General features: G+C 43.8%; 1 protein-coding gene and 1 long non-coding RNA gene across 6 annotated transcripts in view; one reads left to right on the top strand and one right to left on the bottom strand.

Annotated features, from left to right (window-relative positions):
- The window catches only part of si:ch211-1e14.1 (UPF0606 protein KIAA1549), a 37,660-nt gene extending 12,992 nt beyond the window's left edge, over positions 1-24,668 (bottom strand). For all 5 annotated transcript variants that reach the window (XM_052061596.1, XM_052061597.1, XM_052061598.1 and 2 more), the window contains exons 1-10: positions 24,451-24,668; positions 23,571-23,829; positions 10,899-12,887; positions 10,680-10,768; positions 9,923-10,082; positions 9,693-9,823; positions 3,111-3,300; positions 2,904-2,963; positions 2,646-2,791; positions 139-316 (exon numbers count right to left, since the gene is read on the bottom strand). In XM_052061596.1, the coding sequence (XP_051917556.1) occupies positions 139-316; positions 2,646-2,791; positions 2,904-2,963; positions 3,111-3,300; positions 9,693-9,823; positions 9,923-10,082; positions 10,680-10,768; positions 10,899-12,887; positions 23,571-23,703 (3,076 nt within the window). In that variant the 5' untranslated portion in view covers positions 23,704-23,829; positions 24,451-24,668. The remainder of the gene's footprint in view (positions 1-138; positions 317-2,645; positions 2,792-2,903; positions 2,964-3,110; positions 3,301-9,692; positions 9,824-9,922; positions 10,083-10,679; positions 10,769-10,898; positions 12,888-23,570; positions 23,830-24,450) is intronic.
- LOC127598204 (uncharacterized) lies at positions 12,284-19,452 on the top strand. Its single transcript, XR_007961871.1, has 2 exons — positions 12,284-12,421; positions 19,035-19,452. It is a non-coding gene; the product is annotated as an uncharacterized LOC127598204 (long non-coding RNA).
- Positions 24,669-25,054: the final 386 nt, after the last annotated feature.

Genomic DNA, 25,054 nt, shown 5'->3' with positions numbered 1-25,054 from the left:
AAAACGATCATAAATAAGACATTTAATAATTATATACAGTGAAACAAACAATTTGGCTTTAAAAAAAAAAAACAGCTTGAAGTTAGCTTACTGGTAGGCACCACAATATCAGCAAACTGTCATGATGAAGATACTCACGTTGTGCTAAAACGCCCTCAACACGATAGCCCAAGATGATGGCGGCCTTTTGGACATCAAGGCTGTTGAGAATGTTGGACGTTTCAACAGCAGGGACCCTCTGGCCATCAGGACGCTCCACAAAATACACAACTTCCAAGGGATGGTCCACACCTACAGGTCGGTTCATGCTCACAACCTATGAATTGACATAAAGCAGAGTTCACTTGAAAATCAGCTAATTGTGCGATAATGCGAGGTACATCATGGGTGCATTACCGGTCAATCAAAATACTGAAAATAGGGCTCTGTTATTGTGGCCTGTGAAGCACTTTGTGTAAATCTGCAGGAAGCATATTAGACCCGGTGTTGGTAATTTTGCAACCACATGCAAGCCGACGCATTAAAAAAGGGCATTTTGTACCGTGGAAATGAACACAGCCTCTTCCATGCATTGACATTCAAAGCATCTTTTACATCTCACATGGATACGTCTCATAGCGACAAAGCAATTTGTGTGCAACCAGAACATTGTCACTGGGCTTGGCCGGTGTGGCAACAGACAATGCAAGCGAATAACACTCGTCAAGTGAGCAAATGTTAACCACTGGCAACTTAAATAATGTAATCCATGGCCTGAGGTATCACCACCCTTGATTGTTTGTGTGCACCGCACCCACACACAGCTGCATGCTGACTCGTGGGAACATTTCACAACTATAATAACAATATTAATAACAATAAACATAGGCGGCATGGTGAGGCACTGGTTAGCACGTCCACCACAATGCAGAGGTGCAGCGTTTGATTCCGGCTTCGGCTTTCCTGTGTGGAGTTTGCATGTTCGCCCTGTGCCTATGTGGGTTTTCTCTGGGTACTCTGCTTTCCTCCCACATTCCAAAAACATGGCAGGTGTGATTGTGAGCGCGGATGGTTGTTCGTCTACATGAGCCCTGCGATTGGCTGGCAACCAATTCAGGGTGGATCCCGCTTACTGCTCAAAGACAGCTGGGATAGGCGCAAGCACGCCCGCGACCCTCGTGAGGATCAGAAGATTAGAAAATGGATGGATGGATCCATTCAATTCGCCACAATCAAGTTTGATCACATGTGCCACGATCTATCTAGAGGTGGTTTGAACAGGCACGTTAGACCAACTTTCTGTCACTCCGTCTGGGTTATCTTCAAGGACACACCTTCGCCACAGCGGTATGCACACCCTGGCGCAAATTAGGATATCTCAACATTTCTATGTGTGCCATATACTAGAAGAGAGCCCATATACTCTCAACAGACAACTATCCACACTCACATTCACATTTAAGAACAATTCCAAGTTGTCGATTAACCTGCATGAGTCTACATACAAGAGCAAGAACATACAAACGCCACCCAAAAGGCTCCAACACACGGATTGAATCCAAGACAAAAACAGTCAATAGTATAAATGGGATTAATATTACCAAAAAAGGTTAGCCGAATGGTGTCATGTTTGAATAAAACCTGACATAATAAACTCAAATTCAGTAATAATCGTATTTTCATGATAACATGGTTCTACCTCACGGCTAAGTCAATTAATGCAGTGTGTGAGATAAAACGAGTTTTGTGTATGATATAAAATATAGATATGTTTTTATATACTTCAAGCCAACTCAAATTGCTTATTTTATTGCAATTATGTGTTTGTGTATGCACAAAGTCCCTCTGAATGCTCAGAGGCAGAAGGACACAGCACATAATGCTTAGCACTGCTCCTGAAATGCTTTCTGTTTTTATGACACAAGACAGAAAGGTCTGGCGCAGTTAGGTTGCTATACAGTCAGAAAGATAGGTATCACTCTGGCAGCCTTCAAGTTTCATCACTTTCTGTGTTGCATTTCCCTTTCTTCTGATGGCTAAATCTTTAACCAAGCACCATTCCATGGCTCTGTGGATGTCTACCTGCTAAAAAACAGACAATGTCTTCATCATGCAAAATGGCAAGTGTAACAATGAATAATTTATGTGATTTGTGCAGCTTTGCAGCTCACAGGAAGCATCAAGTGGGGCTACAGAGAAGAAGAGGAACAACACTTGGTGCAGTTGTGATCTTGTATGGGATGCTGTTGCCATGGCAACATATTCCCATCCAGCGCCACGTGAGGCTGATGAGCAGGTGCAGGGCAACCACACAAAAGCTGGAGCCTGATTAGTAAAGCTGGAAGGCTTTCAGTGGTTACACGAACACTTCGCCTCAAATGAGGAGCCCTCGGTAGTCACTTGAGAGCAAGGTAGTTAGGACTTGAATCAGGCGATGGCAATCAGCAAAAGGCAAAAGGAAGAAATCTTTCTTAATGATCAGTCATCTATTTACAAACAGAGAAATGTGCAAATATCAACAACTCCGTAAGCATCACAATGTTCTAAAGATAGTCACTGAAACATACCGGTAATTGTTTGCCAAATCAAGAAACTAATCGTGAGATATTCACTCTGACACAGATGGGTCACTGTCACTTTAAAAATACACTATATCCACATGGTACCTGAACGCTACTGTTGCCAACATTAGTGGCTCTCTTGACACGTCTGACTAATCCCATGGCTTCCCCAAGTAGCATGGCCACCCTCCGCTCAATGTTCGCTTGAAAGGTCCTCTGGCCCACTTCACTGTCCAGCACTCCCAAGAGAACTATATTTTTGAAAAGCAGAAGTAAGATATGCAGAATAAACATTTTACTCAAAAATTGCACAAGTTGATTAACATGATGGCAGATCATCACAATTAACATAAACCATCTTACCTGTTCTCACCCAGGAGGAGCGAAGGGACTGGCTTGTGTTTAACTTTGGATAATGAAATGCTTTTGATGAAGAGGGAGAAAAAATAATCATAATGTCCATTTGTTCCAGCCACCATCGGAACAAATGACAAATAAGAGAGATCACTGCTGTACATTTAAATGAAAAATACTATAGCAATAATGTTTAAAAAAATCTTTAAGACTTACGCTCGGCAATCTGCAGGGCAGGGAAGCCCATGTAATAGCTGAATTCCACCTTAGTGAGCTTCATGAGAGCAATGCTAACCTCTGATCCCATGAGATAACCCTGGGGGCTGTGCACAATGAAGGTGATATCCACTGGATACCTCCCCAGTTGTTGCCTTTTTTTTGGAACTGCCATGGTAATGTTGATCATCTGCAGCACAATGTGACAATCCTGTTCAATTTATAAAATCTACAGGCCAAGGTCATTATCAGCTTTACTTTTGTAGAAAATCTTTAGTTAATGAAAAGTAGGGCAAACAATTGGGCCGGGGCATTTTGATTTCTTTATTTATGAAATGATTCCACACTGCAACAAATTCCGAAACAATAGTGAAATATAGAGCAGCCACAAGATTAGGTTACACAAAATTCAACACAGGCCAATTCTGTACCTATCAAAGTAAGTACTTTATTAACAAAAAAACCAAGATCCTATAATCCTCAAATATTGGAGCATGAATAAAAAGAGTGTGTTTGGCTGACGATAGGTAATTCACAGATATTTGCTATTTACTAAACAGGAAGAGAAAGCTGAAGGATTTTCAGAATCAGAATGTTGAGGTGAAGATTCTCAGACATCTAGAGGACCCTTTATCCGAAATGTGTGTTTGTTTTGATTTTAACTCATTCATTCACAAAGACGTTTTTAAACGTCTTTTCAGACTTGGACTAGAATTGGCTGGTACTGAATGAGTTAATCAGACAATAGCTGTCAAGAGCATTACAAAAAAGAAAAATAAATCCAAGACAAGTCTGAAAACATGACTACTTTCTTTTAATGAGTAGGTGTTGCTTTCTTGTCAGAGTTTATCAAAATATGTTTCATAACGGATACAAATTCCCCCCCAAAACATCTCTATAAAATGCCAAGAAAAATATCTGTAAATCTGACACTCAAGAGAGAGGAGAGAAGATTTTTAATAACTGTGCCAAATTTGAGAGATTTAAAAAAAAAAAAACTTGCCCCAAATATGGTACGTTCTTTCCTCTCCGAGACACCCCAGGCATGTTCACTGAATGTGATGAAACCACACAATGTTTAACCGTCAATTAAATACCGCATATCTTTCTTATGCCCAAAGCCCTTTTTACACCGCACTTGGTTTTCTTGGTGTTTGTGTGGAGCATTGCGCAAGTGCAACAGCACCCTAGTGCAAGCCTGCCCAAAGTTGGAGCTGCTTGCATCGCAGCCTACCAGTAACAGGGAGGCTTTTCCTGCTGGTTGGTCTACATATATATACACATATATATACACACATATATATATACACATATACACATATATACACATATATGTATACCATATTTTCACGACTATTCGACGCATCGTACTAATGGCCGCAGTCTCATTAATGGGTGACATTTCTGTATTTTACACATACACAGGACGCACCGTACTAATGGCCGCAGTTTTACAGTGGTAAAACATACGCCAGCTTAAACATACGGCATGCATGCGCGCACTCTAACACGTTAGCTTGAAGCATACGGTAGCATGCCAAGGCATACGGTAGCATGCCAAGACATACAGATAAGCTAAAAACACGTTTTTAAAAAGGCAACGAAAGCAGAACTGAGTTGGGGTGTATTTTATTTAGCCATCGTACAATGTTCTCACGTTTTTCGATCAATCATCACCCAGAAATCCATCAAAGTCCTCATCCTCTGTATCAGAAGCAGAGGACTGCACATCTCAGTTGTCATTGAATGCATCACATGCTAGTGTGAGTTGCTACGCATTGCCGAGCGGAAAGAAGGAGTAGCAACAGCAAAGTCAAAATTTCTCTCGTGTGAAGCTTTCCCACATTTGAAAGTAAAGAACAGAGCGAAACATGGTGGCAGCGCGCGTGTGTGTAGAAAGAATTGAACAATTGTGCAAGTACCGTAATCAATCAAAAACGCCGCGTTCCCTCTTGTTGTTGCGTATTGTGTGCGTAACTCGCCAAGCGCTGCCTCTCACTCTTTGTAAAGTTGTGTTTGCCACCGATCATCCATTGTTCCCATGCCGTTTGCAACTTTACTTTGAACGCCCGGTTGATGCCGATGTCCAGCGGTTGGAGTTCTTTAGTCAAGCCTCCGGGAATAACGGCAAGCTCAGAGTTCATTTGCTTGACTTGTTTTTTCACCGCTGCTGTGAGACGGGCACGCATGCCAAAAGCATAACCGGTGGCTTTAAGTTTGAACTGAGCTTCGTAGGCGTGTCTTTTTGTCGAATTTATTTTCAGGGGTTCTTAGAAACCAAAACCGGAGTTGTTTTGCAACAATGCATATTGCCACACTCTATACAAGTGTTGGTACTGGCTTGAGGCGTCCACTTACACGCCCACCCTTCACCATTGGCGGACTAGCTTGCCTGTCCTCTCTCTCCCTCTCTCTCTCTCTCTCTCCCTCTCCATATATGTATATATACACGCCCACCCTTCCCTGATTGGCCGACTTCTTTCCCGCATGCCTGGCCACAGTCACTTCCGCCTTTTCTCTATATAAACAGCGTGTCGGCTGTCAGTCAGATTTTGGAACTCGGCGCATATAAAGGACGCTCCGCACCATAAGGCGATGTCCATTTTGGAGAAAATTTAAGACTTTTAATGGCGCCTCATAGTCATGAAAATACGGTATATTAAAAAAAAATAATCCTCATCTCACCCCTCGGGTGGTGTCCGTCCCTCATTCAGCTCGGGTCCTCAACCAGAGGCCAGGAAGCTTGAGGGTTCTGCGCAGTATCCTTGCTGTTCCCAGCACTGCACATTTCTGGACTGAGATGTCCGATGTTGTTCCAGGGATCTGTTGCAAACACTCATCTAGTTTGGGGGTCACTGCCCCGAGTGCTCCGACCACCACAGGCACGACTGTCACCTTTACCTTCCAGGCTCTCTCCAGCTCCTCTCTGAGCCCTTGGTATTTCTCGAGTTTCTCATGTTCCTTCTTCCTGATGTTTCCATCACTTGGGACCGCTACATCCACTACAACGGCTTTCCTCTGCCCTTTATCTATAATCACGATATCTGGTTGGTTCACCATTACCATCTTGTCAGTCTGGATCTGGAAGTCCCACAGGATCTTCGCTCTGTCATTCTCCACCACCTTCGGAGGTGTTTCCCATTTTGACCTTGGGGTTTCCAGTCCATACTCCGCACAGATGTTTCAGTAGACTATGCCAGCCACCTGGTTATGGCGTTCCATGTAGGCTTTCCCTGCCAGCATCTTACACCCTGCAGTTATGTGTTGGATCGTCTCAGGTGCCTCTTTGCACAACCTACACCTTGGGTCTTGTCTGGTGTGGTATATCTGGGCCTCGATGGCTCTGGTGCTCAAGGCCTGCTCCTGAGAGGCCAGGATGAGTGCCTCTGTGCTGTCCTTCAGGCCAGCCCTCTCTAGCCACTGATAGGACTTCTTGAGATCAGCCACTTCAGTTATGGTCCGGTGGTACATCCCGTGTAGGGGCTTGTCCTCCCATGATGGTCCCTCTTCCAGCGCCTCATCTTCTGTTCCCCATTGTCTGAGACATTCTCGGAGTACGTCATCCGTTGGAGCCTTCTCCTTGATGTATTCATGGAGCTTGGATGTTTCATCCTGGACAGTGGCTCTCACACTCACTAGTCCCCGGCCTCCTTCCTTTCGGCTTGCGTACAGTCTCAGGGTGCTGGATTTGGGATGGAACCCTCCATGCATGGTAAGGAGCTTTCGGGTCTTAACATCCGTGGTCTGAATCTCTTCCTTTGGCCACCTTATTATTCCTGCAGGGTATCTGATCACTGGCAGGGCATAACTGTTTATTGCCCGGGTCTTATTCTTGCCATTGAGCTGGCTTCTTAGGACTTGCCTCACTCGCTGGAGGTATTTGGCCGTAGCCGCTTTCCTTGTTGCCAGTTCGAGGTTGCCATTGGCTTGTGGTATACCAAGGTACTTGTAGCTGTCCTCAATGTCTGCTATTGTTCCTTCTGGGAGTGAGACCCCTTCAGTGCGGACTACCTTTCTTCTCTTAGTCACCATCCGACTACATTTCTCAAGCCCGAATGACATCCCAATGTCACTGCTGTAGATCCTGGTTGTGTGGATCAGGGAATCTATGTCCCTTTCGCTCTTAGCATACAGCTTTATGTCATGCATGTAGAGGAGGTGACTGATTGTAGCTCCATTTCTGAGGCAGTATCCATAGCCTGTCTTGGTGATTACTTGGCTTAGGGGGTTCAGTCCTATGCAGAACAGCAGTGGGGAGAGTGCATCACCTTGGTATATGCCACATTTGATGGACACTTGGGAAAGTGGCTTGCCATTGGCTTCAAGTGTGGTTTTCCACATCCTCATCGAGTTCGCAACGAAGGCTCTTAGGGTCCTGTTCCCGGCTTAGGGGGTTCAGTCCTATGCAGAACAGCAGTGGGGAGAGTGCATCACCTTGGTATATGCCACATTTGATGGACACTTGGGAAAGTGGCTTGCCATTGGCTTCAAGTGTGGTTTTCCACATCCTCATCGAGTTCGCAACGAAGGCTCTTAGGGTCCTGTTCACCTTATACAACTCCAAGCATTCAGTGATCAATGTATGTGGCATCGAGTCATAGGCTTTCTTGTAATCAATCCAAGCTGTGCACAGGTTGGTACGTCGGGACCTGCAGTCTTGTGCGACTGTTCTGTCAACCAGGAGCTGATGTTTGGCTCCTCTGGTATCTCTACCAATGCCCTTCTGTGCTTCGTTCATGTATTGATCCATGTGTCCATTTATCTTAGCCGCAATGATGCCTGACATGAGCTTCCATGTTGTGGAGAGACAGGTTATTGGCCGATAGTTGGATGGGACTGCACCCTTCGAGGGATCCTTCATGATCAGGATCGTTCGCCCTTTGGTTAGCCATTCTCTGTGAGTTCCATCCCTCAGCAGCTGGTTCATTTGTACTGCTCGGCGCTCATGGAGTGCTGTGAGTTTCTTTAGCCAGTAGGTGTGGACCATGTCCAGGCCTGGTGCTGTCCAGTTCTTCATATCTGAGACTCTTTCCTGTATGTCTGCCACTGTTATGGTAACTGGGTTCTGTTCAGGGAGGTTGCTGTGCTCCTCTCTCAGGGTCACCAGCCATTGTGCACTGCTGTTATGTGCAACCTCCTTCTCCCATATGCCTTTCCAGTACCTTTCAGTTTCCAGTCTTGGTGGGTCAGCTCTGTTGTTAGGACCCTGCCACTGAGCGTACACTTTCGCAGGTTGTGTTGCGAATAGCCTGTTTATTCGTCTGGCCTCAATCTCTTTCGTGTACCGCTTTAGGCGACTGGACAAGGCTTGGAGCCTTTGTTTGGCAGTTTTGAGTGCTTCAGGTATGGTCATCTGGATGTACCTCTCGGGTATCGGCCTTTTCATCACACCTCTCTGGGCCTCCGTCAATTGACTCACATCTTTCCGGGCCGCCTTGATCTTAGCCTCCAACCGTCTTTTCCATGGTGGGTAACGTATCTCATGGCTTCCATGGTTGCTCTTATAGCCCAGAGTCTCCAGGATCACTGATGCTGAAGCGTATATCAGCTCATTGGTTTCTGTGATCATTGGGGTAGGGATCGCCCTCAGTGCTGCATTCACACTTTCTATGAGACTTTCAGATGGTACTTCACATAGCCGTTGTAATCGGTTTCTAGGTTGCCCAGCTTTCATTCTCGCCATGATCTTAGCTTTCAGGTCAGTTGCTGCCTCGCTCAGCATTTCATTCATTGGGGCTGGCCACCCAATCTCGTCTTTTCCATGGTGGGTAACGTATCTCATGGTTTCCATGGTTGCTCTTATAGCCCAGAGTCTCCAGAATCACTGATGCTGAAGCGTATATCAGCTCATTGGTTTCTGTGATCGTTACGGTAGGGATCGCCCTCAGTGCTGCATTCACACTTTCTATGAGACTTTCAGATGGTACTTCACATAGCCGTTGTAATCGGTTTCTAGGTTGCCCAGCTTTCATTCTCGCCATGATCTTAGCTTTCAGGTCAGTTGCTGCCTCGCTCAGCATTTCATTCATTGGGGCTGGCCACCCAATCTCATCATCTGCATTCATTGGGGCTTGCCTCCCAATCTCTTGTATGACCTCCTCCTCTGATCTGGCAGCCTGAGGCCCTTCACCATGGAACCTGCGTTGTACCTCATCAATCTAAAGTTGTGACAGCAGTTGTCGTTTGTGGATGTTGGATCACTGAGCTCCTAGTTGTTTCGTGGTCAACCGTGACTGTGGGTTTCGAAGTAACCATTTAGCCCACATTCTCTGCATGTAACCCCTCTGACTAGGGTTGCTTGAGTACAACAAAGCGTTGATTATATATATATATATATATATATATATATATATATACACACACATATACATATATATATTTTAGTATCCACAACACTTATGTTCTGGCAACCCATAACATTTGCCAGCCCTAGATTACACAACGCAGATTTTGCTTGCAAGAAGCAAAGGAAAAACTCACCAAACCAAACTGCTGTTTCTTTAATTTTTACTTCTGGTATGAAATACATTTTGAAAGTGCAAGGTGATAATTCACATTTTCCCTCCATTTTGCTGCACTCACATGCACTGTGAAATTGGTTGATGCCTTGGAGCGCTGGCGCACTTCTGCAAAGGCCCTTGTCAAACCTTGCTCAATGCGCTCACTGAAGTTGCAAAACCGTACATCAATGTGACCTGGAACAAACTGCAACACTGCACATAGACAGGATGAAGGAATGTGAGAAGACTACGAATACAAATATTATGCTGAAAAATATATTGAATATTTGAATCATTTGAAGGCTAACTCACCTGTATGTACTTGATATTTATTAACTTGTGTCATCCAGTCGGGCAACATAAATAGGAAGTGGCGTCCTGAACTTCGCAAGGCGTTGATGACAGATATGGCTGTGTACACAACTGGATCGGATACGACCCGAAATACAAACTTTGGTGGTGGCTCGATAACCTTAACAAACAAAGCAATCAGGTTTACTCTTTTGAAACATTTGCATGGTGCATTCACTGCAGTAAAAATACATAACTGTACAGTGGTATCTCGACTTATCATTTATTGGGAGACAGGAGCCATTGCTCGGCCAATGTTGTTTGTTTTTTTTCCTTGAGTTACAAAAATTTGAATTGCAAGCACTAAATGGACGAAGCTAACTTCGGAACATGCAGCAGATGATGACCAATTCTTTCATTGTAATGTTTGTTATTATCTCTTTGACCAGGATGTGCACACCAAAGGGAGCATTATGTCAACGGGCTGTGAAACCTAAAATCATGATGCAGAATCTGTTGAAATCCTCATATCATATTTAATGATATTATTACTTTGTGGTAAAGTGCAATACTTTTTATTTGGGGGTGGGGGGCTGCAACAGATCAACGGTGTTTCCATTAATTTCAATAGAGAAAGATGATTTGAGATAGGAGGTGGGGGGGGTGACAGTGGGGCAAGGTCATGAAACAAATTAAACTCATAAGTCAACACACCACTGTATTTATAGTACAAAATCTATAAAGCATCTTTCACACTCCACTGTAGAAAAGCATGTACCTGTAACTCAAACGATTTGTTGAATTCCTGCTTAAGGATCTGTCCAATCCGAGATTTGGCATCTTCATCTTTGGTCCCAGATGGGAAACCTGGACAGTAAAGTATTAAGTCAGGTGACCGAATAGCCATCAAACATTCATTTGGAAATGACATCAAAATGTAATTTACACATACAGTCTAGATTTGTGAAACCTAATAAAGGAGAATTCAATGACTTACCTATTTTAATTAAATACTCAGGCTTCGCAAGGTTGCAGAGGTACCGTCTGGATGTCAGAGTTGTAGTCTGCCATTCACCATCCGTGACAGGGATAACGTTGACGGTTTGATGAGAACTTGTGCTGGCACTTGGAGATGTGGCTATGGGTGAGATGGTATTAGCTTCACTGTTGGTTGGAAGCAAAGTCATTGTGGCTGGGTTGTCAAATTCATCTTTTGTCACTCCTTGATCACCCAACATAAAAGTGGAGGTCAGAGAGCCATTGGATGAGACTGAACTGATATTGAACATTTGTTCAGATGAAGGATTTCCAGTAGGACCATCAGAGAAAGCCGTCGTTGCAGTGAAAAGTGAAGTAGGGTGCAGTGTAGTACTTTGTTGGAAGACCTCTGTGACAAACCACTGGACATCAGTCAGAGTGAAGGAAGACATTCCAGCATCTGGCAAAAAATCTGTAGGACTAGGTAGTGTAACTACAGAGCTGTGCAGGCCAACAGTATGAGTACCTGCAAACCCATCTGCAGTTGACATGTGAGTGGCCCATAAGGAGGACGGGGCATCAAGAAAGGGTGTTGTGACAATGGAATGGTATAGAAAAGGCTTGGAACTATTTAATATCTCTGTTGTTCTTATGATAGTTGTTTCACCGTGAGGTTCAGAGCCTGAAAAATCCCTTTCGGAGTCATCCTCAGTCAGTTTTACATCTCGGGGGATGCTGGTGATGGGGTTGTCTGAAGAACTGATCGGGAGCACAGTGACATACCCTCTTTGTTCAGCTTCACTCCCTGAACCAGATTTCTCTTTAGTCAGCTGTGTGGTGTAATACTCCAAACTGTTCATGTCAGGTAATAAGGCATCGGTTGGTTGAATACTGTAAGTATCCAACCAGTCTATGTTGTCCGATGCTTCTAATGTCTCACTGTTAATTGTGGGAGTAAGCTCTTGCATGTAATATCTTGTGGAGTGAACTGGGGAAGTATATGAGGGTTCAATTGATGTTAAAAGTAAATGTGTTGAGTAGATGTTCATCGGGCTTGAAGACGGCACGGTATGAAGATGACGCAAGGACGAAAGGGACGTTCCCACCCTGGAGGGAAAGGCTGTATCGTAATGTTCTCTATTCTCCTCTTGATCGTAAGTGTCGGGAACCTTGGTGGCCAGAGAATAGTCCTCTTCCTCTGGACTGAATGCTATCGTCTCCAAATAATCTCCACTTCCCCAGTCGAAGTCCATGCTTTTTGTGGGGTAGAGGTCCTCTGGTGGCGCATCAGTCGGTTCAGATGATGAGGAAATGAGATAAGGGCTGATGAAAGGCACATGGTAGCTTGGCGATAAAATCTCATGTCGATTGGCGCGAATGTTCACTTGTTTATTCTCTGGCATTGAGGAACCGCTTGTGTGAAGAGCGTTCCCATGCTTTATTGTACTTGGAGCCTTTGTAGGGACATGACCTAAAATGTCAGCTTTGTCTGATGGAAGATCACTGAAATCCAGTGGATCACCGGCTAGTAAGGTCACTGTTGTAAGTGTTTTTTCTGACTCACTGCCTCGAACAACTTGAGCTTCTTCTTTTGTAAAACTAAGTGGTGGCACTGTAGACCTTTCAAAAGCAGGAGGCCTTGACAAATTTAACTGCAATTGCATTTGAGATATTGAAGGTGTTTTCAAGAGAACTGTTTGTTTGGCAGAATTAATCTGAGCCACTTTCCAGGCTATTGAAAGTTTGGATTCTTCTAATCGCGGAAAGAATCCCAGAACATGTTGAGATGGATGAGTAGAAAGAGGCTGTGAGTCTCTTGCACCAAAGTCACCTAGAGCGAAGGATTCATGGCGGGGTTGAGGAATGAGTTGTTGAGTGCCAGGCATGTTTTTTTCCTCCTCCAAGACAGTAGTGAAAAAGGGTGGCGAGGGTGATAACGATGGCCTTGTTCGACTTAAATCTTCAAGAAATCCATTAGTATGGTGTGCAGAGGCTGACAGAGACTCATCTACGGAAAAGCAAGGAGAAAGTTACGCTTAACACCGAGTAAGGCTAGATCAAGGGCGAGAAATAGGAACAATAATGAGGTTAACAAATAAAACTCAACTTTAGTGAGAGTACTTAAAAAAAAAAACTGCAGCTGAAACGAAGTTCGATACATAAATGAAATTTAACATGGAACATAATGATAAACAAATACATTAATATTCTTCATTAGGAAAACAATAACCTATACAAACATAAAACCAATCAGTGACATTGCGACAATCCTGCAATGTCAACTCTGTGTCTTTCACCAAACTGTCACAGTCCTACTGTTGGCCGCCTGCTTCGACCAAAAGCGTGTTGGTGGTCTCACGGTCTAAGTTGTGGTGACACTGCTCAGGGGAGTATACCACGTTGGCATACCGTATATAGGAGGTCAACATTCTATATCAGGCACCTTCTATTAAAATCAAGACGCTAATATTTGTCTGCACCATAAATGTAACAATTTTGATCCTATTCAAGGACAACTATGCATGAAAATGAATAAATCATTCCCCAAAACAGAATATTACGACACAAAGTGATTTTTAAATGCATCACAACCCTAAAACAAAAAACATTTCAATACCAAGAACATCAAGAACATAAATATCCATGAAACAGTAACAAACACGTCATGCTTACCTTTCAAAACAAACGGTATTTTGATATTTGGTCCTGACTGGATTGCGGTACACAATCATAATGGACATGACATCACTTGTGTGAACATCAGCTAATGCTTGAATGTAAACAAACAACTGCCGTTTTCGAACAAAACTTGACCTCTGTCACTGACGACTATGGTAAATGGAATTCTATATTCCAGATCAACCAATGGTGATGGATGAATTTGCTGTTATGTTCAAATACCAATCTTTAAAATCCATAGTAAAAAACTGTGATATAATGATCATGTGATATGATGCTATTAAAGTCGCCATTCCATTAGGTTAATGATTATTCCTAAAATGCACTGTGTGATGCATTTTATGAACAGTTTAATGAACAATAAAATGTACTGTTCTGCCACTATGTTTTGCGCACTACATAAGTGTACTTGGTCACGAATAAATAACAAGCTTGTGGCGTGACTGCTCTTCTATCTAATAGTCAGTTTGCTCCAGTGACAATATTATGGATCCATGAATGGAGGCACTCCATGGATAAAATATACAGCTTGTATGTATGCCTGAGAAATAGGTCATACCATGGTGCATGACCTGAAAATGTCATGTCATGTCACTTCTCCCCTGTAGTGGCACAGTAACACACTTGCAATGTTTGTGACAGTTCAAATAGCAACATTATAAAATATCAGTATTTGAATAATCATGATACACATGAAGACGGTAGTAATTGTTTTTTTTTCCTGATCTAAAGGAAAAAAAACACATTGAACGTTTTGCTTTACCTTTAAAATGAGTGCATGACCTGGCAGGTAATTATATATAATTACAGTAATCAGCAGAAATGTAACAACTGACAGTGAATCAGAAATGATGCTTGGCCTCGCTCTATGTGACAGACAGAAGTTATTCATTGGGCCACAGAGACAAATATGATGTAGGTCTTGAAGGCTAGATCTGCCAACTGGCAAACGGCAGTAAAATTTAAATCGCTCAGTATTGCCTTTTATATCTCTCGAGTGTAAACTGTTGTCATTTGCTCCTGTTTATATTTATCTCAACCCCACTGTGATTTATAATGATGACAATTTTGCTTCCGATAATCATGATTTTAAATGTTCACGTTTTGCCTTTAGACTTTAGCTGCACCAAACAGAAAAAAGCAGCTCGCAGAAGCCTGATACTGTGACCGGCTGTTCAGCACATATTCCCATTGATTCCATAATGAAGCATATGTCTAGAAATGTGGAACCATCTCATTAGTTTGACAACACTAAAGAATTAATGCGAAGAAATCTAATTTATGCATGGTTTGACAAGTCACGGGCTAATGAGATTCCATTTCCATTCATCTGGCCATGTGTCTTCATGTGCCTTGTAGACCTATCCTGATGAAGAACTACTTTGTTTATGCACTGAGTGCGCAACGGTTCCATTTGGTGAAATTCCCAAGTTTGACAGTCAACAATTTTCCACAATAGTGTTATCATTTAAAATATTTAAATGCTTCTCGGTAACATGAAACTCGCAAATGTATATGAATACCAGCTGCTAGAAGCGCGGGGTTCCAAGTGGTCTTGAGAGCTCATGTTGATTAATTTGTTGATCGTCTCTAAATCCACCAAATGTATCTAAAAGAAAATTGATTACTGGATTGTAGAAATAAGCCAACCTATAAGTATAACCTCCATCACAGTAGGAAGTGTGTAAACACTGCAATAAATGATCGTCACCAGTAACAACAGCATCTGCTAGATGTCACTTGTCTGTCAAAATGCAGCAGCCATTTGTCTTTAGTTAACATGCAAATGGATTTACATACTAAGGGAGACATCCCTCAACCAGGATTTCATTTTGCATATATTGCGTTCAAAAACCTGAACATCATAGCAACAACCACCGCTTTGGACTCGTAGCTAGATTGCTTCATCACATAACTCAACAAATGAGTCTAATATTTTTGAACCTGCAAACTCTTACTACAAACATAGAAACACAAGTTGTCTAAAATGTCTATGAAAAAAAATTAATACAACTTGGTCCAGTCTTTAATACCATCAAATGTTGCATCATAAAGCTGTTTTATTGTATAACTTCATGGATATTTGAAACATATGGCAGTGTATTGAGGATGGGTAGGCAAAACTGAATATTTAACAGGTGCAAAGTGGGAGATGCCTCTGACATGAGTGAGGTTGTGGTGCCGTAGAAAGATATGATGAACTGTACACATTGATTCTAGTGTGCAAACAAGCAATTGATGAGTCACAGAAAATGATCGGATTTTGACTGCTCAAAAGATGAGTATGCAATTTGCCACTGCCCAGCCTGATTTTTCATGTGTGCATAAGAAACAATGATAGGACGGATGATGAAATTGTTGCAGTAAGTCGTCCAATGCATTAAATAAAAATAAAAAAAAGAAGTGACATGCGCTACATACAAAACGAATCCTATTTAGTTGTAGATCGGGGAAAGGTACTTATTTTACACTAATACTAAGGTACACTAATACTTGGTGGAAGGTGACATTTTTGAGGACTAAAATGTATGACTGAGTTTCTTGGCCCATGCTCCACCTCTGCAGTACTCTGAGTGTTCTTGTTAAAATGGATTTGAGATGTAGCCATGATTTCTGGGAATCAATATTACAAAAGGTCCGCTTGCCTCTCATGGAAGCCCAACCCTAAAAGCTAACCTGATAACACTTCCCTGTAGACAGTGCTGGTGACGTCGAGAATTGAATCAAAGAAAATACCCTGCCCTTGCCTTCCTTCCTTGAGTACTCTTGGGGTAATTTCTGCCACATACATACTGTACATACATACATACTGTATACACACACATATATGTATATACGTCTACACACACATATACAGTACATGTGTGTGTATACAGAGAGAGAGAGAGAGAGAGAGAGAGAGAGAGAGAGAGAGAGAAGGCTCCAGCACCCCCGCGACCCTTGTGAGGATTAAGCGGATCAGAAAATGGATATATATATACATATATATATATATGTATATATATACTGCGCGTCGTCCCGCACGTGGTCTGTCCTTTTGTCTGTCCCTTTTCAAAGCGTACCTACTTCATCGCGCCGCTGCGCGCCGCCACTGCGCCGCTCAGGCAGTGGCTCACTACGATCGCGCGGGCATCTTAGCGAAAAAATGTTGTCTACCCACAAGCATTGCAATGAAATTGTTAGTTATTTAGTAGAGCTAAACATCTCTTTATTTTCGCGATAAGCAATGAAGATGAACAAAATGTTGAACCAAGCAACAACACTTTTGTGGGCCGAAGGCCCACCTTACCAGCCTTCCGCAGGAACTAGCTGATGAGCCGCCCGGAGGGCGGCGAACCAGCTAGTATATATATATATATATATATATATATATATATATATATATATATATATATATATATATATATATACACACTACAAAATCCATCCATCCATCCATTTTCTGCCTTCCAATCAGCCTACCATGCATGCATGTTTTTGGAATGTGGGAGGAAACCGGAGCACCCGGAGAAAACCCATGCAGGCCCGGGGAGAACATGCAAACTCCACACAGGGAGGCCGGAGCTGGAATCGAACCCGGTACCTCTGCACTGTGAAGCCGACGTGCTAACCACTGGACTACCGGGCCGTCCATCCATCCATCCATCCATCATCTACCGCTTATCCGGGGCCCGGTCGCGGGGGCAACAGCTTTAGCAGGGAAGCCCAGACTTCCCTCTCCCTAGCTACTTCTTCCAGCTCTCCCCGGGGGATTCCGAGGCGTTCCCAAGCCAGCTGGGTGACGTAGTCTCTCCAGCGTGTCCTGGGTCTTCCTCGGGGTCTCCTCCCGGTGGGACATGCCCGGAACACCTCACCAGGGAGGCGCTCAGGAGGCATCCGAATCAGATGCCCAAGCCACCTCATCTGGCTCCTCTCGATGTGGAGGAGAAGCGGCTCGACTCTGAGCCCCTCCCGGATGACCGAGCTTCTCACCTTATCTCTAAGAGAGAGCCCGGACACCCTCCGGAGAAAACTCATTTCGGCCGCTTGTATCCGGGATCTCGTTCTTTCGGTCACGACCCATAGCTCGTGGCCATAGATGAGGGTTGGGACGTAGATCGACCGGTAAATTGAGAGCTTCGCCCTTTGGCTCAGCTCCTTCTTCACCACGACAGACCGATACAACGTCCGCATCACAGCAGACGCTGCACCGATCCGCCTGTCGAGCTCTCGCTCCCTCCTGCCCTCACTCGTGAACAAGACCCCAAGATACTTAAACTCCTCCACTTGGGGTAATATCTCCTCCCCGACCCGGAGGGGGCAATCAACCCTTTTCCGACTGAGGACCATGGTTTCAGATTTGGAGGTGCTGATTTTCATCCCAACCGCTTCACACTCGGCTGCGAAACGCTCCAGTGAGAGTTGTAGAGCCCCGTTTGAAGGAGCCAACAGCACCACATCATCTGCAAAAAGCAGGGATGTAATACTGAGGCCCCCAAAACAGACTCCCTCAACGCTTCGGCTGCGCCTAGAAATTCTGTCCATAAAGGTTATGAACAGAATCGGCGACAAAGGGCAGCCTTGGCGGAGTCCTACCCCCACTGGAAACGGTTCCGACTTACTGCCGGCAATGCGAACCAAACTCTGACATCTGTGGTATAGTGACCGAACAGCCCGTATCAGGGGGTTCGGTACGCCATACCCACGAAGCACACCCAACAGAACTCCCCGAGGGACACGGTCAAACGCCTTCTCCAAGTCCACAAAACACATGTAGACTGGTTGGGCGAATTCCCACATACCCTCAAGGACCCTGCTAAGGGTGTAGAGCTGGTCCACTGTTCCACGGCCGGGACGAAAACCACACTGCTCCTCCTCAATCTGAGGCTCGACTTCCTGACGGACCCTCCTCTCCAGCACCCCTGAATAGACCTTACCAGGGAGGCTGAGGAGTGTGATCCCTCTGTAGTTGGAACACACCCTCCGGTCCCCCTTTTTAAAAAGAGGGACTACCACCCCGGTCTGCCAATCCAGAGGCACTCTCCCTGTTACCGGGCCGCACACGACAAAATGTATATCATTTATTGTAGTGTACTCGCTTGACGAGTGCATTTTAAAGACCTCTGAGTAACAAGCAGTGTAGAGTGGAATGGGGAGCTCCTGCGATTTCTGCTTTGTGCTAAGCCCCCACACGCAAAATGGGTGGTTTCCACTATCGACTTAGTTGGTGATTCACGAGTCTCTCCCAAATGCAGACATGTAACATGAGAAGCCCAGAAAACTTCAACCAGTCTGAATCCTCCTACACCGCTTTAATTGTCAGTAACTCTCTGGCTGGGCCTGTTCACTGGCTAAGATCATTGACTCCCTTTAAACAAAACTGTCAATATGAATCACCTTGCCAGTTCCACAAAAGCTGCTGTCAAGAATTGCTCAAATAAACAAAGGTGAAAGCTTCGTCTTTGATAAACATATGACTAAGAAAAATATGTTTTAGGTCACTGCTTGCTGGAGCACTCAAGAGTTTAGCTTTGGATGGGATCTAGCCACCATTGATCTGAGACTGTCCCCCTGCTATGATGAAAAATGAATGGCCATGTTGTCACCGCGCACGGATCCAATTTCACTGCACTGGTGATTACCCCCGTCTTCCCTCAACTATTGCTCCGTGTTCTGAACTTGCCAGTCACCGTGATAAAATCAACTAGTGATCTTGTTTCAAAATATTTTTTAGTTGCATTGTTAAGTAAAGGAGTGCTATGTTGTCAAAGCAAAAGCCCAGTAATACAGACAGAAGTGACACGACAAAGGAAAGTGCCGCATCATGTCAATCTGGAAGAGCAATTAAATGCAAGTCGCCATACCCTGCTTGACCTAGAAACTAGAAATAAACTTGTCTGGAAATGGGGAAGAAACCTCTTTATGTCTTAGTGTTCAGTGTCTTGCCCTGGGACATTCAAACCTTCGATCCTTTTGTCAAACAATGATACAAAACTCATTGTTTCGTTATACACATTTCTACGACATTAAACAACTGGATGATGTTTGGTCGGATACATTTAGGTTGTGATATGAGTATACATTACTAGCTTACCCTCTTTTTCTCCACTACAGATCCACGAACAGGACGTGAGACGGCTCTTCAAGCAGCAAAAGATCAAAAAAGCTCCGGGGCCCGACAAAGTGTCCCCCTCCTGCCTGAAAGTCTGTGCTGACCAACTGGCTCCGGTCTTCACACAAATCTTCAACAGATCCCTGGAGCTGTGTGAGGTCCCATCCTGCTTCAAACAGTCTACCATCATCCCAGTTCCCAAGAAATCGGCAACATCGGAACTGAACGACTATAGGCCTGTCGCCCTGACGTCTGTGGTCATGAAGTCCTTTGAACGCCTTGTGCTGAATCACCTAAAGAACGTCACTGGACCCCTGCTGGACCCTCTCCAGTTTGCCTACCGGGCAAACAGGTCTGTGGAAGACGCAGTCAACATAGGTCTGCACTACATCCTCAAGCACCTCGAAAGCACAGGGACCTACGCAAGGATTCTGTTTGTGGATTTCAGCTCTGCGTTCAACACCATCATCCCGGAACTCCTCACCCCCAAACTACTCCAACTCGGTGTGTCCCCTACGATCTGCCAGTGGATCCTCAGCTTCCTGACGGGACGGACACAACAGGTGAGACTGGGAGCAACAACATCATCAATACGCACCACCAGCACTGGAGCCCCACAGGGATGTGTCCTCTCGCCACTGCTCTTCTCTCTCTACACAAACGATTGCACCTCAACAGATCCAGCTGTCAAACTCATAAAGTTCGCAGACGACACCACGGTCATCGGTCTCATCAAAGACGGCGACGAGTCTGCGTACCGCCAACAAGTGGAGCAGCTGGAGCTCTGGTGCGGCCGACACAACCTCGGGCTGAACACGCTCAAGACTGTAGAGATGATCGTGGACTTCAGGAAACATTCTTCTCCTCAGTTGCCCCTCACACTATCCAACTGCCCTGTGTCAACCGTCGAGACCTTCAAGTTCCTGGGAATCACAGTCTCCCAGGACATGAAGTGGGAAGCCAACACCATCTCCATCCTGAAAAGGGCCCGGCAGCGGATGTACTTCCTGAGGCTGCTGAGGAAGCATGGCCTGCCACAGGAGGTGCTACGACAGTTCTACACGGCAGTCATCGAATCAATCCTGTGTTCTTCCATCACGGTTTGGTTTGGGGCCGCCACAAAAAAGGACAAAATCCGACTTCAACGGACAGTTAGGACGGCAGAAAAAATCGTTGGCACTGCCCTACCCACTCTTGAGGACTTGCACACTGCAAGAATCAAGACAAGGGCACGGAAAATCCTCCTGGATCCCCCGCACCCTGCCCACCACCTTTTTCAGCCACTCCCCTCAGGCAGACGCTACAGATCCATGCGCACCAAATCCAGCAGACACTTAAACAGCTTCTTCCCTCTAGCCATTAACTCCTTAAACAGTCACTGACATAGTCACTCTTCTTGCACCACAAAATGGTACTACAAAACTACTGGTTACTCTAAAATGGTTCAATGATTTTGTTGTTTACGATGATACTAGTGCAGCGTGTTATACCGGAGACAAATTCCTTGTGTGTTCTACATACTTGGCCAATAAAGATGATTCTGATTCTGATTATAATGTTCAGCCTGTTGTCATGAGTCATCCGTGTGCTGCTCATACAAAGACAAAGAGTTCTTAAAATGACACTGGCCGATTTCTAAATTGTTTGATGCCTTTCCAAACCATAGCAATGCAGTTATTTTGCGCTCTATGAGAGAACAGTCAATGAATCAGAATCAGAATCATCTTTATTGGCCAAGTATGTAAAACACACAAGGAATTTGTCTCCGGTATAACATGCTGCACTAGTATCATCGTAAACAACAAAATCATTGAACCTTAAATGAACCATTTTAGAGTAACCAGTAGTTTTGTAGTACCATTTTGTGGTGCAAGAAGAGTGACTATGTCAGTGACTGTTTAAGGAGTTAATGGCTAGAGGGAAGAAGCTGTTTAAGTGTCTACTGGATTTGGTGCGCATGGATCTGTATCAAGTGCTTTATCGTGGGAAGACAGATTGATTGCAAGTCAGTAATCAGAGAAAATGAAGGTCATTATAAAATATGTCCACTGCCAAAACACAGACTTCAAGGGTAATGATCGAATTATGGAGTACGTGACCACACGAAGCCAAAAAAATAAATAAATAAATAAATAAAAACAGAACAACTGGGGTTTCAGGCCAAGTACATGGAAAATTATACACAACAATTTGGCCGGACATACATGGACGGCAATGGCAGGGTTTCTGTTTATGAAATACTGTACACATATAGTATATACACCATAAAACTCTGAATTATATGAGAGCTTGCAAACTCCACATAGGAAGGCCGGAGCTGGAATCGAACCAGGTAACTGCACTGTGAGGTCGACGCGCTAACCACTCGACCAACGGGCTGCCCAACTTTGATTTTATAGTTGATAAAGGGTTTATCATGGCAACATCATGTATATTTCCCCAGTGTGGGACAAATAAAGGTTAAATGGACGCTGTAACAAATACGCCAAAGCGAGTTTTTCTCACCGCTAAATTTTATTCTGAACGTGTACCAAATTGAAGGTCAACTAGCATCACAGTAAAGACCGTGGTCAATTTGAGAAGTCCTACACTTAACGTGTCAAGGGAAGAATGCTGAGCGTTCTCATAACAAATATAGCTGCAAACAAAGGTGCTATTACATCAACATGTTTTGGATTAACTAATTCTCCACTTCCGGACAGCCAGCCAGTCACAATAATCCTATTACCACATAATATCATGGGTTTATGACTCCCTTTAGCTGGTTCTTTTAACTAGGCAATATGATGGGGGATGGGTGTTAGTGGAACACTGTCAACATCTATGAATTAAGTCTGGGAAAAACTCCCACCTACTGCATCGATTTAAAACCCTTTCACTATATTCTGGAAAGTAGATTACTTTTCACCCAGTTTAGTGATTGCGCCACTTGTGAGTAATCATCCTTATGAAGGTCATGAAGCAGCTAGGACTGAGGAATTATGGGGGTTGTTGAAGAAGACTACAACTGGTGGGAAAAATTTCCAAAATATATACAGTATATTTTTTAAAACATGACATTTTCATCAGTCTTTATAGTCACTTAAAATTTAGATTTTTTTGTTGATGTACATATTTTGTCATTATAAACACTACAAAAACATTCACGTTGCAACTAATGCTCTAACACTGGCATTGAAACAGAGGAATTCATAATGTTGAGCGTAAAATCCAATGAAAAATCCAATGCGGAAAATATTAAATGTTGCTAATTTAAGCATACATCATGGTCACAGATATTTCACTTGTGGGGTTTTGTGCTGTTGATTATTCGTATTGTATGAGGGAAGAAGCTGATGATGCTGGATCTAATAATGCTGTTACACGGTCATGATCTCTGCCACAAATTTTAAACTTGTTTTTTTATATACTGTAAATCAGGGGTGCCCAAACTTTTTGGATCGAAGATCTACTTTTTGATCAACTAACCTCACGGGATCTACCCTTACCGGCGCGCGCACGCACACACACACACAAATTTAAGATTTACCTGCTTTATTTTATTTTTTAAATATTTTTTTTGTGAAAATGAGACTGATTAGTGTGCAGTGTATATTAACACAAAAAATATATTACTAACATATACAAAGACACACAAATTGTTGTTTGTTTTTTTTCTTCTCGACACTCCTCGGATCTACTTGGGACCTGTCTTAGATCTACCGGTAGATCAGGATCTACCTAATGGGCACCCCTGCTGTAAATACTCATATTCAATCAATCACACAGTACACAGAATCAGATCACACAAATGCAGGCATGCAAGGACAGATGTCAGAGTGAAAGTGGTGCACGGCTTGAGCTGGTGGGGGATCAACTGCCTTGCTCAAGAGCACCTCGATAGAAATATTTGATGCACCTCAGAGACAGGTGTTCCCTTACCTGCAACAGGTGAGTCCGCTACTATCATGTTTATCAACAGTATCATCCCCAGAACCACTGCGCCAGGGCCACGGGCATCCATGTAGGTCTTGACCATTGTCAGCAAACCCACAAAGGAGACTAATCCTGCCATTTTATGGTGGCGGTTAGGTCAAGGCATTTCAGACGGTTATAAAGAGAAGATTCATCCAAGAGACAGGCCAGGCCTTGTGGGGCTTTAGGTTGCAGTCTTCCTCTGCCAGCACATGTGCTCATCTTGCTGGGTGTGAAAGAAACGAAAATGTGAAAATTGAAAGATTAACTCCTGTTTGACCACTGTCTACATATTTGAAGTTCATAACAATGGCCACAGCTGACAGATCATAGAGGTTTCGTCGCGACTTCATTCGATCAACAGTATTTGCCATCGTGCCCAAATGTGGACATAAACGGCACGCGAATACCACATATCATACAACCTCTTGTGGTTAAACTAATCTGTACTAAACTATACACAGCACGTGCCAATAATGGTCTTCCATAATTTCTATGGACACAGTTTGACTTTGGGTTGAAGCATCACTGCACCCATTTATAATGACCTTATTTTACAATAAATGCATGAATAATCCAATACAGACATGTAGTTAAAATCGGTTAAATATGACTAAATTGGGATATTGCTAGCTCCCAGTGTCTCGTGCAGTGACAGTACAGCCGCCCTCCTGCCCGACATCCCTCGCAAGCAAGACTCGTGCGGTAACATTCAATACAACTAAATGCTCGCTCATGTGGAATAGCAAACAATGCATCGTTACCACTAGATCAGAAAGGCTGCTTTAAGAGCAGAGACAATGCGACCATTTGATTAGGCACTTTATAGCTGCGCATACAGACTTACCAAAAGCACGGTGACCGTGAAATCCTTTGTCTGTATTCGGAAACATTAAAATGCATAAAGCAGAAAGTAGCCTTGGGAACATCGGCGTGCCAACATGACTACGCCAAAGTTAAATAAATAAAACAAAAACACCGAACACGTTGGCAGCTAGTATGATTTTGAGACCTTTGTGATTGCAGTTACCCTCTAGAGTCCTGCCGTCCAGAGCTTGGATTGCGTTAGCCCCGCCTTCTAATTGGTCTGATTCGTCTATTGGCCTTTCCATACTGGCTTTTATTGGCTGAGTAACCCGTTTGTCAAATGTTTTTTTCAATTTAGGTTGGCCATTTTTGACAAGCGTCTGCGGCTTCCACGGCAACCTCGTCTACAGCATTCATTCATTCATCTTCCTAACAATGATGCGCAAAAACACACACGGCCGTACAGAGACGACAGTCAACGAAATTTGTCTTTTTTTCTATAGGGTCACATAATTATGTGTGCATATATTTACCAATAAACGTCTTATATTAGCAGTTACATGGTTCGATTGAACGAACCTGAGGCTTGAAATGTAGCCATTGGGGGAGGGGGGGGGACTTCGGTGATTTAAAATCTATGATTT

This window comes from Hippocampus zosterae, chromosome 3 (genome assembly GCF_025434085.1).
Source record: "Hippocampus zosterae strain Florida chromosome 3, ASM2543408v3, whole genome shotgun sequence".
Lineage (NCBI taxonomy): Eukaryota > Metazoa > Chordata > Actinopteri > Syngnathiformes > Syngnathidae > Hippocampus > Hippocampus zosterae.
Note: the sequence above shows the minus strand (reverse complement) of the source record. Positions and strands in the feature narration are given on the sequence as shown.